The sequence below is a fragment of the Alligator sinensis genome, unplaced genomic scaffold (assembly GCF_000455745.1).
Source record: "Alligator sinensis unplaced genomic scaffold, ASM45574v1 scaffold114_1, whole genome shotgun sequence".
Lineage (NCBI taxonomy): Eukaryota > Metazoa > Chordata > Crocodylia > Alligatoridae > Alligator > Alligator sinensis.
Window position 1 is genome coordinate 431,220 of NW_005842525.1, and position 12,423 is coordinate 443,642.

Genomic DNA, 12,423 nt, shown 5'->3' on the forward strand with positions numbered 1-12,423 from the left:
CCCCCCCGACTGCTTGCTCCCCTGCCACTGCTTGCCTCATTGTAGTGGTGGGAGGATTAATTTAAGATGGCCCTCTAATAATTAGATTTAATACATGGAAAATTAAAACAAATTTATAAATTTTCCAAGTATAGCAATTACTGGGGGTCATCTTAACTTCAGAGTCCTCTTGAATTCAGATAAATACAGTATGTACATATTTGTATTTAAACGTTGTAGAGAAATACTGCCTCTTGCAAATGCAGTACCTCTTGTGCAGTGTCACTAGGGCTGGGATACGTGTGTGTGTGTGTATGTACATTATATTTCTTTTTCCAGATTTTTTGAGGATGGAGGGGTGAACTCATGTAGAAGTATTGTGAGTATGTAGCATAGTTTAGATCAGTGGTATTATGGGGAGCATTTTTAATCCCTTTCTTCATTTGAGAAAATTGTTAATTAATTGTTAACTGTTTGTGCATGTGAGGTGGATTAAAGTTATTTTATAGTTCTAGTAGATGTTGGACATTCACTAAGGGGTGTTTCAATTATTTTTTCTACTAACTTTTTTCTACTAAATAAACCTATTTACTGCTCTACTGAACTACTCTTCAATATTTCTCCATATGCATCCATTTAGTCAGATTCATACAAAGAAATTTCCAGGTACAAATCATGTAGCAGTGTCCTTGGCCATTCATTTGAGCCCTTTCTCATTTCGTAAGTGAAAATAAGAGTTGTGCCTACTTCTGCAAGGCTTGGTGTAAGGTATACAAGTCCTACATTACATGTGCATCTGTTATTTACATGCATACTTTAATGCCCCCTCTACATGTTACAGGTATCACACAATTAACTGGTTAATTGCACAATTGCCCTGAGACTAGGTACTTATCACGGCATAGAAAGCTCTAACCAGCTATAAAGTTAGACCTTGAAAATATGTGCTAACTTCATAGCTGGTTGCTATCCATCTTTAATTTGTATGTGTAGCAGGGTCTCCCCTGCAGCTGGGAGCCCTGTCAGCTGATGGGACTCCCAGCCGCAGGGGTGCACCATGCCCAGCTGGGGCTGGGAGACCCGAAACTAAGGGAACTCCCAGCCCCAGCAGCTGTTGATGCTGGGTCCCAGCAGCACCTTGCAGGTTCAGGTCCCATTGGGTCAGGAAGATCACAGCTGTTATGATATTCCAGCCTTGGTGGTGTGTGAAACCCCAGGACTGGGAAATGACATCAGCTGCAATCTCCCAGTTTTGTGGGTTTCACAAACCCTTGGGGCTGGGAGATTGTGGCAACTGTGTCTCCCAGCCATGGGGGTGCATAGAGCTGGGCTCCCTCTGCACTGATAGTAAGGTGCAGTGAGATCTATTGCATGTTCCCACAGTTGTGCCTCCTGCCAGGCACATGTGGCTTGGCAGGAGGCATGATTGTGTGGATCATACATTAGATCCCATTGTACCTTTGCCTCCATGTATAGAGGGGCCTGAAATGCAAAACTGTGACCTATATTGTGTTCTAACATAGTTTTAGTTTTTACTTTGTGGATTCAAATTTTTCTAGTTTCACTGCTCTATGGATTTACTTCTACAAGGTTCCCCACAAGACTTATACTTTATGCAGCATGCTAGATCTTTTCTGAACACTACTGCTGCCTCCTACTCATGATTCTTTATCATTAATCATCTAGGAAATGTGGTTATCCAAACACTTTTTTCAGAGACACCACTATAATTCCTATTAGAATAACCTCCAATGTGATTTCAGTTGAGTTTTATTGATCACTGAATCATAGAGAAGTAGAACTGGAAGGGTCTTCCAGAGGTCACCTAGTCTAACCGTCTGCATGAGGCAGGGTCATACTTATCCAGACCATCCTATAAAATCCATAATCTAAACTCTGCATAAGACTACCATTGACCCTGGCACAACACAGACCTAACATTCTAACCTGCCACAGGTAAAGCTGGGGAACCATGGCAGCCAGCATCCTGCTTCTCTATATGAGCATTGATATATGCTCAAGAGATCACCGGTAGAGGGTCATACCTCTCACTACAGAGGAAGGCAGAAACCCTCACAGTCTGTACCAATCCCTGACCATGGGGTGAAATTCCTTCCTAATCCCAAATATGGCGATCAGTCTGACTGAACAGAGAGGAAAGATCCTCTGGCCAGGAACCTCCAGTTTTGGTCCAAGCAGGAGCATTGGCACACCCCAATCAAAGTCCATAGCCTTGGCTGTAGCCAACACCTTATGCCTTTGCGGAAGTCTTAAAAACGTGTAGAGAGTTCACACATGTAGCAGAAGGGGGTAGGGCATGGGGGGCAGGGGCAACCAGCAAAGCCTAGAAACATGGGAAATACCCACCATAGAATATAGACTTAACTATGCCTAGATCATCCCCAGCAAGTGGCTGTCCAACATCTTTAACATGTCCAGTGATAGAGAGTCCACAGTTTCCCTAGGCAGTCTGGGATGCTACTGACTTGAGTATCTGGCTCTCTCCATGGCTTTGTTTAAGTTGTTTGTTAGGTCATGCTTCAAGTAGGTGCCATATGGTATGATTCACCAAACAAATTGAGAACGTGTGCAGCGTTTTTTGTTGGGTTTTTTTTTTGACCCAATGGAAAACAATGCTTCTGCTCAGAAAGCTGTACTTGCTAATATGGATGTACTGCTGTCCCTGTGCAGGCTATAATAAAAAAAAGATCAGCCCCATGGTAATGAGAATATCTCAAGACATGATGATGCTGAGTGACTGATTTAGAAACACTACAATGCTGGCTCCATTCATGGATGACTAGTAATGTTCATCTTCATTTGTTCATAAGCCAAATCCTGAGGTCACTGCCCAGACAGGATTCCCATTGAAGTATATGATATTAAAACTTGGATCACGATGTCTTTCTTACACAGATTACAGCCTCAACAAGGCTGGGAGATGATGTTCTGGGCAAGGAATCAACTCTGCTCAGCCAATGAAATAGCAACAGAGAGCTCCCTCCAGACTCTTGTTATTCCCATTCTCCATCAGGGAACTGGTTTGTGGATCTTTTGGCCTTTTCCTGCCCTACATCCATGACTCTTTCAACACATGCAAACAGAGTCCTCAGGTGTAGCACAACGGTTAAGCCACATGTGTTCTGTGCAAGCTTTGCCCTCTGTAGCTAGGTAGGAAGGACATGCATTTGCCTTTCTCTGTAGTTTTAGAAACTGTATATATGTCTCTTGCTATTGTATAACCCTGTTCTCCTTCAGGCCAAACTCCCAATGGAAGACATGCATTTGACCTGAGGTAAGGACTACAGGATTAGAGCCAATCTGGAGAAGCTTTAGCCTGTGTATAGATTGCAAACATTAGAGACAGGAAGTAGTTACAACGCTAAGTAAGATTTAGGGAAACCTAGGTTTCCTTCTTTGCTCTGTCACTGACTTCTGTGTGATTGTGGTCAAGTTGCTGGTGTACAGGTGCATAGTGGTGTTTAAGAGTTAGATGGTGCAATATCTTGGCACCATGACACCTAATAACATCTTCATCCTCAAGTTAGGTGCCTACAGCCATCGTACAATCTATAGGGAGAGTTATGTGCTAAGGAAGCAAAGGGTTAGAAACTATTGGAGTAATCAGCTACCTAAGCTAGCCAGGAATGAAATTCAGAGAAGCGTGGGGAGTTTGTACCAGAAAGCAGTGCCTGTCCTTGCAGGCTTGGGATATAACTACCTTTGCTTGGGATGCTGAGTCATGAACTTCTGGGGTTTGGCGCACAAGGCAATCAGCGGGCTGCTTTTACCTCACACTGAGCAGCAGCTTCTCTCCCGCACCACTGCTGCTCAGCTCAGATGGGAGAGCCCGGAGCAGGCACGGGGTGCATGGGGCCAGGGCTGCATGTGCGTTGGTCCCTGCTGCTACTGCAGGACTGGGGCTAGTGGTGGCGACAGCCAGAAGAAGCCACCACTGCCTGGGCTGCCTAGAAAGGTAGTCCAGCTGTGGAACCACTCCAGCCCCACTGCATGCCCAGGGGGCAGCAGGATGTTCCATGACTGGGCAGCACCTCGGCCAGACAGAACCAGGGGATCCACCGCGGGCCGGACAAAGCCCTTCCGTAGGCCAGATCCAGTCTGTGGGCCATAGTTTACCCACCCCTGGCCTAAAAGCTTTATTTTCAGTCAAAACTGGATTCTTGAACATTGCCTGTGTTCAAATCTGCTGGTTTAATTTTAAAAGGTAGTTTTTAATTGTTGAAAGCATTTAGACATTGGGCTCCATTAGGAGAGCAAAGCAAAAGTGATGGATTAAAGGAGAAGTTTGAGTTTGCTGCTTCTACAATTCTGTGCAGTGGCAAAGTTACCATTTAAACCACATTACACACATCAACACATGCCATTAATGCGATACAGACTTACAGTCCAATAAGCCTTCCCCTGAAGCATGTCTACATGTGCACCCTGTTGGGAACAAGTCTGCTCCCAATGGGAGCAGCCCTGTACAGCTGTGCCTATCCTTCTCTGCCTCCCTGCAGCAGCCAGGGGGAGCTTTGGGCTCTCCCAGCATGCTAGCTCAGAGGCTGGCAGGGGGCACAGGGACCGGGTCTGAAGTGCACGGGGTCAAGTGACCTGTGCTGGCTTCTGCAGCAGCTGTCTCCTGGCCCTGTATACATTTGGAAGGGTTTTGGTGTGCACAGGGCCCCTGTGCACATCGGGACACACAGGTGCCAGCGAGCCCCTTGCCCAGCGGGGCTTCCCTGCTCAGCCAGGGGCTTGCTGGCAGCTGCCAACAGGACTTGGCCAGTCCCCTTCTGGGTGGGGAATCCCTGCAGGGCACAGGGCTCACTGGCAGCTGCCCCATAAGTGGGACAACTCTTGGTGAACTCCCAGCTGTGCAAGGAAGCAGAGAGCTCCCCAGTCCCAGTGCTGCTTGGCTTCCAGCTCCTGTGGGGAGCCAGGAGCCTCACAGCACTGGGACTGGGGCAGGGGAGGAAGGGGGAGGAGCAGAGAGCGGCCCTGTCCTGGTACTGATCAGCTCCTCGCTCCTGGAGGGAGCTGTCCCCTATGGACTCTGCTGTCCCCTGTGGTCCCCTGCTGTGTGACTGACCAGGAGCAAATTTGCTCCCAATCAGCATCTACCCAAGTGCTACTGTGCAGTAACTACTGCCCAATTAATCTAGTACCTCCCCAGCAGGACAGCTCTGCAGCTGGGACAGGTTCCAGCCAGCCCCCTGCTGGGCAGAGAATCCCTGCTGGGCACAGGGCTCACCGGCAGCTGGCCCAGTAATGGGAAAGGTCTCAGCCAGCCTCCTTCTGGGTGGAGAATCCCCACCTGGCAGGGGGCTCACTGGCAGACACCCCACAAGTGGGACAGCTCCTGGTGAGCCCCCTGGCTGAACAAGGAAGCAGAGAGCTCCATAGTCCCAGCGTTGCTTGGTTCCTGGCTTCTTTGGGGAGTCAGGAGCCACACAGTGCTGGGACAGGGCACAGGGTAGGAGGGAGCAGAGAGCTGCTCTGTCCTGGTGCTGACCAGCTCCTGGCTCCTGGGGGGAGTTGGGCAGCACTAGGACTGGGGCCAGAGAATTCTGCTGTCCCCTGTGGCCACTGCTGTGTGACTGACCGGGAGCAAATTTGCTCCCAGTCAGCATCTAGAAGCGCTACTGCACAGTAACTACTGCCCAGTTAATTTAATACGTGTATTTACAGGTACTAGCTAACTGCGCAGTACACTAATTTACTGGCAGTAAATGCCATGCATGCACATGTAGACGGTGACGCTTTGCTGTGCAGTAGATAAGTCTACTGCACAGTAAAGCATCTTGTGTAGATGCACCCACTTAAATTTAACTAGGTTCTAGGTTAAAATGCTCTATCCATTTATTTTTCTTACATTGTTTGTGACAATTTGTGTTGACCACATTTTGCATCATGATTTCTGGCTCTTTCGTTAGTAGTGATTTCAATACTCCGGTTATTATCGGTAGAACACAAGCATTTAAAAATTGTATTGGTTCACATAATGAATTTTCTGAAACTTTCACAGATTTTTTTTTTTCTAATCCTGTAATCCTATACCTAAAGACTGCTTAAAAAGTACAGATAAAAGTGCATCCCACCTACTTCCTGTGTGTGTGTGTGTGGGAAATAGCCAGGATGCAGTTTCATCTGTACACTTTTATCTGGACTTTTTAAACAGTCTTTAGGTTTTATGATTACAGGATTAGAAAAAAAGAATGAATCTGTGAAAGTTTCAGAAAATTTTATGTATATCTTCTAATTCAGCTTATATCACCAACATTTACCAGAAGTTACCGTACACCAAAGTCTCCAGTACCACAACATTCAAGGAATTAAGACGAGTGTCTCATCTACTGCTGCATGATAAACGCATGGAAATCCTGGCTTTTTAATGGTGACCACTATATTCATTACATTTTTATTTTTTCACATAAATCCAAATAATATAATATGACAATAAAGAATTCTCTATGTTCCAGATCTGACAATATACACATTTTTATTTTCTCTTAAAATTAATAAAAAAATTTGTTTGTACTCCTTGGTATGAACCAGAAAAAATGTAAGAGAATGCAGATGTGAGGAGATATGGGTAATTTGCCTCATGTATTAATTGAGAAGTTCACTAGGAGTGACTTGTGAGGGAAGAGTATAGCTTGGGAACATATGGAAAATCAGTTTACTTCAGAAAACTGGGGCTGAAAGGACTGCATGTCTGCTTTTTATTAAAACCTGAAATGTATTATAATTGTACCATCTTTTCCCAGATGGCTCCTCTAATGGTGACATCTGCAAAAGTGTATATAAAGCAGGGTTAAGGAGCTGTCTCTTGTGGCAGTGAGTACACATGTAATGCAGTTAAGAACTACATCTATTCCTCTCTTTAATGCTGGTTCTTGAATGATGCATGCTGAGAAATGTAATTTGCTGGACCCAAAATTATTACATAACATAGCTGTAAAAGAATAAAGCTATGTGACCATTAAGAACAGGTTTTGTTGTTGGGTTGTTTTTTGTTTTTGTTTTTGTTTTTGTTTTTTTTTGGGGGGGGGGGGAGTTTAAATCAGAAATACCCAAATAAGTAGGCTTCTTGGTGTTGATGTAGGGCTGGACATTTCCTTAGTTTCTTAAGTTTTTCATTGCAGTTAAAAAAAAAAACATCTGGAATGATTGCATGTGAAGTTTAGAGAAGAATTTTTTAAATTGACTAATGATATGTAATTAAGCAATATTAAAATGTCATTTCCACATTAAAATGAATGAAGATGACAATGGATGTAACATAATTCATATATCCATTAATATGTTCTCATGCATCTCTGATGAATAGAGAAATATATGTTTAAATGACTTGTCAACATCTTGCTTCTTTTTTTCTCAGACAATAGAAAAATCAAAGTCAATGGCACCAGGGAACCTATTGAGTTTAAGTCAAATCAGTGGTTTGGGGCAACAGTCAAAGCTCATAAAAGCAAAGTTGTGGTAAGTCTCATGAATTTGGTATTTATTTTCAGATTATTTTAACCTTTTGTCAGCTGTGTATTTTGCATGTGTGTGTGTATGCTATAAATAACCCTGTTTCAGAATATACATCTATTCTAAAATAGATATAAATCAGATAGAATTAAGCACTTTACAATGACCTGATCTGAGTGTTAAAAATGAAGAGTGATGCTTTACTTGTTATGGGAGCAAATTAGTGATTTCGAGGAATAAGATGGCGAAACTTTTGAAGATATTTAGTGAATGATAGGCATGTATTTAAAAATCTGATTGCAAGGGTCTATGAGGAGTGTTAAATACAGAAGTACTTAAACACATTCAAGAATTACAGCTGGAGATCAATGGATATCAATACACATTTTGACTGCTTATGCCAATATTAAATATTTTATATGCTATTTATTGTGTTTAATTGCTGTGTTGTAGCCATGGTAATAATGCTGCAGTTTTAAATAAGAGGATTGCTTTTAAAGACACTTAAGCTGTGTCTACACAAGCTGGATGTTTGTTTCCCCAGGGACAGGAAGCTTGTGTCACTGCTACTTGTCCCCAGGAAACATCTGTGCCACATGCCCTCTGGCATGCAGCTGGTTACCCTGGGTGGCGTAGGGGCTGTGCTGGCTCCAACAGCCTTACCTGGGGTTCTGGGGGCCTTCTGGGGTTGCAGCAGCAGCAATCCTGCTACTTGAAGCCTAGGTGGCGGCTAGAGTGTCTCCAGCCAGCCAGGCTCTGGTTTCAAGTGGTGCACACTGCTTGTATCACCAACTGTGTACTGCTCCACTTTTTTTTTTTTGCACAGGTTTTTTTGACCCCAGGATCTCCCCAGGTTAACACCCCCCTCCTCCCCCCACTTCACAGGGAACAGCTGAATGAGCCACATGTGGCGCCACAGATGTGTTTGCTGCGGCACCACCTACTACATAGCTGCGCTTGTCTGGACACAGCCTTAATGTTTTTTTTCTAAATCCATATTGGTTATTTACATGATACATTTGGGTTTATTCTTATGCTGAGCAGTTTTATTGTGAAGTACAGTGAGGTTATGTCCTAGAATGTTAACAGTGGAAAGGAGGCTTAAAGCTTAGTGATGCAAATCTTTTAGCTGGTCATACTTTACTTTTCTTATAAGTAGGAAGCAACACCTTTTCTCTTGGGATGTGCTGAAAGCTGTTTCAATTATTATTTAATGGGAGTAAGGAAATGCCTTACTTCTAAATAGTCCGTTTTGTGGTTAACAACAGAAAAGAATTTTGACATAAAACAGGTGATGAATAAAACAACATGTTCTTCGGTTACGGAACTAGCATGTACAGTTAATTCCCTGTAGTTTTCATTTGAGTTATCATAGATCTCGATTCTCATGTTCAGTACCATCATTTGCCTTCTTTTTGTATGTATACTTACTTCACTTAGAAGTTGGTTACACATAGAAAATAATTGTGAAAATGAATAATGTTAAGATAAATCTTTATTAAAAAAATTATTTAGTACAATAATAATTTGGAATGGCTTTATAAGCCAAAATGTAATACCTTCTTATATACTCACTAATCTTAGAATGCCTCAATCTGAATCAAATGGAGGGTGAATAAAGCTTACCATTTGAGATCATTATAAGACAAGTTTTCTTTTCTCCCACTGGCTATCTTCAAAACAGTTTTGCCAAACTTTGTAAGTGTTGCTAAACTCATTGTTTTTCATATGACACTAATTCTAAGTAAGAAAACTATAAATTTAATCTTTATTAAGGAGGGAGAGAAAACACAACTACTTCCTTGAGATTATTTTTTTTACTATATAACAATAAAAATGAGTCCAATACTTTGTTGTTGTGTAAATAATCTGTACTGCAGCTGATTTTGCCAAATGTTCTGAAATGCATCTGAAGTCCTTATGACAAGAAATGAATTAATTTCTGTTGTGCTCTATTTTCCTTCTTCTGTATGCTATTTAGACTTGTAAGCTTCTTAAAGCAGAGACCTGTCTTGAACATTACTTTACAGACATACAAGCCCTGAAATTGCCATAAGTTCTGTATGGGCACAGGGATCTATCCAAGTGGAACTCCACTGCAGGACAGGGCATTCATAGTGATGTGACAATGACAATAATACACTGCTAGGGAGAGACTCAGATCTATTGAAACTGAAAACAGAAGGCAAGGCAAAGAGGTCTCCTTAGCAGATCTCTCTCTCTCTCTCTCTCACTTTTATTATAGAATGTACTGTATTCTATTAAATAGCTTACCATCAAGTTTACTTGGAAAAATTATGCTCTGGGCCAAATCTTACCCCATGCAAGAAAAGAAGCACAGATTCTAACCTCAGGAACACTGGCAGAGCTACTCCTCAGCTGGAGTTGTCTTCTCTCATTTCTTTATGGATTTGAGTGAGGTATCCATATTATAGCAGACAGTAAGCCCCTGAATTACAAGAGAAAGTGCCTAGTCCTGCCAGAGGTGTTAAGTCTCAACCTACAGAATTGTAACATTTCTACTACAACAACAATGGTTATCGTGAGAACCACCAAACATTGAACCAGGGGACTGCATAACTAACAGCATGATCTCTACAGCGTGAAGCAGAGGACCAAATTCCCTAGCTGAGAGCTTTAAACTCCTATCCTCTGTGCATTAGGTACAGAGAAGCATTTCTAAGGAACTTAAAAAGTGGGCTATGCTATCTGTTAAATTTTACTTGTTGAGGGACAGGAGTAAGAAGACAGGATCTGCTTTTATAATTGTGTGATTAATTGCATGAATTGATGGAATCAAAGTTGCAGGTTATGAAGTCTCAGGGAGCATTTAATCAATGCAATATGATAGTATCTATCCATATGATAGAAACCTAACACAAAAAACAATTTTGTATATCAAGTGCTTGGCAATATATGATTTCTCTTTTGATAGGCTTGTGCTCCTTTGTATCACTGGAGGACTCTCAAAGCTACCCCTGAAAAGGATCCGGTTGGCACCTGCTATGTAGCAATTCAGAACTTCAGCGCCTATGCTGAGTACTCTCCTTGTCGCAACAGTAAGCTTTAAAATAAATTACTTTCCATAGAACCGGAACTGTGATTACTGGTTTCAGACTTTCAATTATAGTGAAGCCTTGGCTAAATGGAAATTACTGACTGACACCATCATGCTCAAAGAGATTATGAAGAAAAATAAACTTCAAATTATATGTCTCCAGATGGATGCTTTATCATATAATTAAAAGAGGAGAGATTAAGTAAATTAGGTTTGTGCAATTATAGTGATGAGATATAATTGACTTAATTTACCAGGGTTTAAAATGCAGCAAATAGATCCTTAAAAAATGCATATCAGCATTTAGTACAGTTGCTTATATTTATTGCAGAATTGCCATCCTAGGACCAGATCCTGTACTGATAGCTTGCTTGCATGGTATTTCTGGGGCACAGGCAAAGCACAGATGCATGGTGTTAGTGTTACCTAACATGCTTCATTGCATTGTGTTGGAACAATGGATTCCTGTGTACTTTCAGCACACTGTCTGTGCATTACTGCCTGTAGAAGAATGGAGAAAAAGAGGATCATGAGCCAAGCCCAAGTATACCTAGGAATGCATGAAGTGCTATATACAGATTAGATCAGAGATTCATTTAATCCAGTACCCTGCCTCTGACTGACTGTTTCCATTACTAAATTGTTCAGAGGTAGAAGCAAAAAACCCTTCAGCAATCCCCAAAGGAGCTTCCTCCTAACCTTCAGAAGTTCAGAAAGTAGATAAAGACCTGGATTTTTGAAGGGAGGTATAAGAAGTAGTAGGAATTGTGTGTTTGCTACTGTAAATTTGGATAGTTTTCTTGGCTGTATACATGAACTCAGTGATATTTTTTGTAAAGATTTCTACTGCCGCATCATGTCAGGGTCCTATACTCCAAGGGCATTAACACCAAAGTGAAGTGTCCATCGGCTTTAATGAACTTTGGATCAGGCCCCTACTGAACAGCTGGAGTGTGCAGACGATAGCTCGTTCACAGACTAGGAATAATTGCTCTGTCATGGTTACTTGCTACATGGAATTGTCCATAGCTATCGTCTATAAGGTAGCAAATATGTCTTCCTGTAGAAATGCTCACAGAAGTGGTAAGCTGTTGTTTAGTTTAGTTGTATAGTGCCAGCTCTTCCATGTATTGGTGTACGGTACTAGTTAATGCTGGGTAATAACTGAAGATCTCCATGATTGTAACTTAAACTGGCTATTTGTTAAGAGGACCATAAAATAGTCATACTGCAAATTGCCTCTAGTATTTTAATCATGTGCAGACTGACTTGCTAATACCTCCTCCAAATTCTTCTCTCCTGTAGCCTATACCATGTGCCCTAACTGTATGCTGATTGCTAGAACAGTGCTGGTCACTTCACAGACAGATGTATTCTTGCATTCTCCCTGAAGTATTTTTCTGTTGGAGTTCTAGAGATAACATCTTGTTATGTTGTGAGGTTTGCCTCTGGGAACATATGTTGGGACAAAATAGACCAGTGAATCTTTCTAAGATTTGCAAGAAGATCCTGAGACCTCAGTGTACACAAACATGTCTGGGGCATCTGCTTAGAGGTCCAGGCTTTCAGGGTTAATTTAGCTCTCCGGTTAGCTTCAAGGTTGTAGATTGTTTTTATATTGTATTCATATGTTTTCCAAGAAATCTAGGAATCTGTCACATGTAAATGTTCAAAACAAATATATATTCATAAGAAAATAATTGCACATGCTCATACGTCTGTTTCCAGGATGAAATCCTGGAGCTCAGGATTTGTGCAATATGTATTGTATCTCATTTAAAGAGCAAGAATAGCTCTTTAGAGTGCTTGTATGATTCTGCTACATGTAGATACATTAAAACCTATTCTCCAAGTTAAAATTAATGATATTGCATAAATGCTTTCAGTTCTCCTTCATCTTCTTTCCC

At 41.9% G+C, this 12,423-nt stretch overlaps 1 protein-coding gene across 1 annotated transcript in view; it reads left to right on the plus strand.

The window, feature by feature from the left end:
* Positions 1 to 12,423, plus strand: part of ITGA8 (integrin subunit alpha 8) — a 174,471-nt gene that overhangs the window by 8,531 nt on the left and 153,517 nt on the right. The window contains 2 exon segments of the mRNA XM_006031697.3: positions 7,364 to 7,464; positions 10,394 to 10,517. Of these exon segments, the coding sequence (XP_006031759.2) occupies positions 7,364 to 7,464; positions 10,394 to 10,517 (225 nt within the window).